Here is a 4,482-nt window from a genome sequence, read left to right on the forward strand (position 1 = left end):
CGTTACTCGAATCACTCGATATACGACACTGTCACTCAGCCCTCTTTGTCCCTACCGAGAGAATCGGGGATAAATCACACGACACGACAATTCCGGCACGCAGCGTTCGAAGCACGACGCGAGATAAATGAATGCGCACATTCGCGATTCGCGAGTCCAGACATGGCGGGACGAGCGACTATCACCCGCGAATGTCACAGCGAAACTGCACATCGTTCATGCAATTGCCGTTTACATACCTTCGCGTACCTCGACGTCTCGAGTAAGCGATTCGCGCGACACGTTATTCATTCCGACAGACACCTCTTATACAATCGTAAATTGTTGAACACACACGGCGCGTACTCGCGTAGCAATTATTCCCGCGGCCTGCGAAACGAGGAAGCAGGCATGCCAATCGCTGAAACGAGTGCGTTTCGAAAACAGCACGAAGCACAGTGACTGGCGTGCGCGCGGAGCACAATCACTTCCTACCCGTGCGAAATTCCTCGGGAGAATGATAGCTGAGTTACTCACGCAGGTAACAGTGCTCCGAGCGTTGACGGAAGCAAGTGGCAAGTCCGCTCATTGTCAAAAACAATGCCGAAAGTGTTTTCACGCCGATTTTCGAGACACGCAGTTTTCAAATATAACGGTCGCGCCGCTAGTACGGACTGCGCAGGTGCCTACACTGCTACGTCACCGTATCGATCCGCCGCGCCGCGGCGGCGCGGAGCGGCGAAACGTGATTGGCCAGATCCGGGGGCTCGACTCACGAACCTTTCACCCGACTGTGCGGCGCTCTGTCTGCGCATTATCTGCATTTTATGTACACTTTCTACACTTGAAGTGGATATTATTGTGTATATATTTGGATTATACCCAAAAGATGCCCAAAAGAGAACTAGAAGTGGAGATTAGTTAGTGGAGGAGATTGGAGAAGATTCGAGACATGGTGGAAGATACGAGGGTGAAAAATCAAGAACGCCAAATATACTCACTTCCTGTTTCGTGGTGATGCACACGCGACTGCAGATACTTTGGTCATAACGGTGAGTCAAAATTTAACACTTTCGCATTATTAAATCATTTCTCTACGCTCTTAATTAATTCGGACTAATCGGTATTTATTTTACGTTAATAAAACGTTGCGTACAGCATTATTTTTCTTATTCTTTTCTTTCTCCGTTTTAATTTTCTTTTTTGCCCCGACTTGCGTGAACAAAATTGACAAAAATAGCATTTCACAAAATTTCATGTCTCTGATACAGCCTAAATGAATTGTGTCCTTAGGTTCTTTACAGCAATCTAAGAATACGCCTCTGACGTAGCAATGAACAAATGCAATCTAATTGGAACGTAGAGATTAACGATTGACTGCGCCTTTGATACGAATTTGTTGATAGAGTGATTATTCATCACATTGTAAAAGCTTTTGTTGTCTAACCTCAATAAAAAAAAATCTGATGTAAGTTTTAGAGAGATTATCAAACGTGATCCGACTCCGATAGGTATGATTTTACTTGTACACAACTGTTGTAAGTCTAAAATGTAAATTAAATACTTCACCATGTCTCAAGTCAGTGTATATTGAAAAAATAGATATCGGAATATTCCGAGTCATTTGTTACATTGTTAAAAGGGTACAGGTTTATCTTACAGCGCCACTCACTATTTTATTATTAATAATACATTACTATAGGAAAATAATAATTGATTTTTCAGCCTAGACGTTTCATCGTTGATTTTTAATTGCTGTGCAAGATTGACCAAACAATCTTAATCAAGAACATGGATCCAGTTCAGCCTAAAAACCCTAAAGCAGAAGGAATTACTGAGGGAAGTAAGGAACCATTGTTCAAGTTGGATGAGCCTGTTACTACTGCTTTAAATATAAGTACATTGACTAACGTCAATGCCAACGAGGAAGCAGATAGCCTTTCTTTCATAGTGCTTGGTAAAGATTCGGTAGAGGCTCAGGCTTCCTTATTAGCTTCCTATGTTGATATCCAACAGAAGAGCATGTCAATTGTACGTACATCACACAATTCTGTTTTATCTCATGATTACATAAAATGGTAAATAGTAAAAATATTTTTCCCTGCAGGACTATAAGTCAATGGTGTCGTCGCTGAGCATAACTGAGATGCAACGCAGATTGACGGAAATGTTGCAAGAAAATGTGAAATTGAAGGAAACCTTGAGGCAGAACAACGACTCTATGAAACAGCAGTTTAATACCTTGGCAATGTGGCAAGAGGAGGTGACCAAGGTTCATCAAAATCATAAGCAAAAGTTTGCGGAAACTAAAGAACTTATAAATCATCTCAAAAAGGAAAATGCAGAACTGAAAACTAAACTCTGGCTCTCACAACACACTGAAGATATAGGATATAAGGTATAGATAGAAATATATTACGTTAAATATATATGTAAATACATGTCATACATAATTTCATTGTCCATTTCACTTTTTTCCAGGCGATTAGTGCCATTTCTGAATCTGACACTATTGTTAGTAATGCTTTCACCAGTGAAACAGAACTTGAACAGAACGTGCCCAAACTTACAAGCGCAATATCAAAGATAGCTGTTGAGAAATGTAAAGAATACATAACGTCCGTAATATCCGAAAAGTTTGCCGATAAAGACCAACAAAAACAACAATTAAAAGTAGAAAAAGAATTAGAGTTGGCAATGAAATCGTTAAGTTCCAGTGACAGCCACAGTTATGTGAAACCTGAAATTCCAAAATGTTCAGAGGCGTGTTCTGCAAAGGATCAGGAAATTGCTTGCTTGAAAAAATCCATTGATATACTTGAACAAAAGTTACAATGTGTATGTTTCTTTAAAAAGTTGTTTGCTAAAATATTTCAGGTAACTAAATTGAGGAATGAAATTAAATTGTCTTTTGAATTTTGCAGATCTTTACTCCTGTTGAACTGAAAGATTTATCGGAAACATCGTCCAATTTAAACCGTCAGAAATTCGTACAAAATGTGAAGCAATATAACGACATGCTACAAGAATTAACCGAATGTTTTATAACACAAATAGAACACTTTGGTAGCATAGAAAAAGTTTTAAAGGAAGTTACAGATATTCTTAGACTTGACGGCGATAACTCTAAGATGCAGTATGAAGAAAAATTATGTCAGTTTTGCAAACAATTAGCTGACGAGCAAGTAAAACTTATTACTGATCGACAAACTTTAATTAAATCAAAGAATCAATTCCAAAAGATATTCTCTGATTATAATTCAGTTCTATACGAATTGGAAATAACGATTGACGAAAATACGAAGTTAAACGTTTTAAAGGCCAACAGCGCCCACGAGAATTCACAAACGTTAGAACAGATTAAACGCGACCAGCAATCACTGGAAAAAGAGAAAATAATTTTCGATCAAGAGAAGGACAATTTAGAGAAAGAAAAAAGATCCCTTGAAAGCCAGAAAAAGAGCTTGGACATAGACCAAGTATCTTTGCGTGATGAGAGAAAACTTTTCGAGCAAGAGAAAATCACTTTAAATGAAGAAAAAGTGTCACTTGATCACCAAAGTCAACTATACGAAAATTCCGAAAGAGATCTGCAAAACGAGAAAAAAGTATTGCAAGTTCGTTATGACCAACTGTTGAGCGAGACAAATAATTTGCGACAGCTGATCGAAGAGAAAAGTACAGAACTTCAAAATACGATGGAGCAGGTTGCACAAGGCGTAAGTGAATTTTTTCTTAAGTTGAACTAATACAGTTTACGTAACGTCTTAATTTAAGATACATGTATAAGACTTAAACATCACGTCTTAAATTTCATTATTTTCATGATACTATTTATAGGCGGAAGAGATAACTTTATTAAGATCGCAATTATCGCTCTATGAAGAAGACTTTCAACAGGAGAAGAAGCTTGCAGAAGCATTATTAGAAGACAAGAATAAATTGAACACAGAATTGCTAAGGCAAATAGAGTTTAACAAACAGTTACAGGAATCTGCTGGCATTACCGATTCCAGTGGTCAACCAAGACAAACGTCTGAACATCCAGTAAGTTTAAATTCATTATGCCATGACGTTTTTATCTAAAAATAAAAATGACCGTTTCTTGCTTTTTATTTACCACTAGAGCGGTGACAAATACAACGGGCGCGCAAGAGGTCGCAACGCCACTGTGCGAGAGAAGCAGCCGAATTATCGAAATTTAATTTTTCGCTTATTCCCAATGAAATAATGAATAATTACGTATTTATTTAAATATTCAAATTCCTTTCTAAATTGATATACGCGTAAATAAGTTCTATTTTTATCGTATTGCTTCTCTGTAGTTCTGTAATCGTATGTAGTATCGCATAGTTGGCATTGCTAAGTTAGCTACTTTAATCCTAGACTTTTCTCTTTTGTTTTCTTCTCCTTATTCTCTCTGCTCTTTCAAGGATACAACTAAGCTTTTTATTGAATTAGTAAATCATATATATATATATATATATATATATATATATATAT

General features: G+C 37.5%; 1 protein-coding gene across 2 annotated transcripts; it reads left to right on the forward strand.

The window, feature by feature from the left end:
* The first annotated feature begins 807 nt into the window (after positions 1–807).
* On the forward strand, positions 808–4,450 carry LOC112465330 (optineurin-like). 2 transcript variants are annotated; one of them, XM_025032838.1, is made up of 7 exons: positions 808–1,031; positions 1,705–2,010; positions 2,087–2,377; positions 2,461–2,817; positions 2,904–3,698; positions 3,820–4,026; positions 4,106–4,450. In XM_025032838.1, exons 2-7 carry the CDS (start codon positions 1,771–1,773, stop codon positions 4,208–4,210), a joined length of 1,995 nt encoding a protein of 664 aa, XP_024888606.1. In that variant the 5' UTR covers positions 808–1,031; positions 1,705–1,770; the 3' UTR covers positions 4,211–4,450. The 2 variants fall into 2 exon arrangements, with proteins under 2 accessions (XP_024888606.1, XP_024888607.1); XM_025032839.1 differs by lacking the exon at positions 808–1,031 and adding an exon at positions 1,172–1,490.
* The last annotated feature ends 32 nt before the right edge of the window (positions 4,451–4,482 follow it).

The sequence above is a fragment of the Temnothorax curvispinosus genome, unplaced genomic scaffold (assembly GCF_003070985.1).
Source record: "Temnothorax curvispinosus isolate PA1 unplaced genomic scaffold, ASM307098v1 QBEX01015104.1, whole genome shotgun sequence".
NCBI lineage: Eukaryota > Metazoa > Arthropoda > Insecta > Hymenoptera > Formicidae > Temnothorax > Temnothorax curvispinosus.

What these genes read in the sequence shown, in the direction of transcription:
- LOC112465330 (XM_025032838.1), top strand. Translation starts at nt 1,771, where the DNA reads ATGGATCCAGTTCAGCCTAAAAACCCTAAAGCAGAAGGAATTACTGAG. An exon ending in AACAGAAGAGCATGTCAATT is followed by an intron (nt 2,011 to 2,086) that starts GTACGTACATCA and finishes TTTTCCCTGCAG; the next exon opens with GACTATAAGTCAATGGTGTC. An exon ending in CTGAAGATATAGGATATAAG is followed by an intron (nt 2,378 to 2,460) that starts GTATAGATAGAA and finishes ACTTTTTTCCAG; the next exon opens with GCGATTAGTGCCATTTCTGA.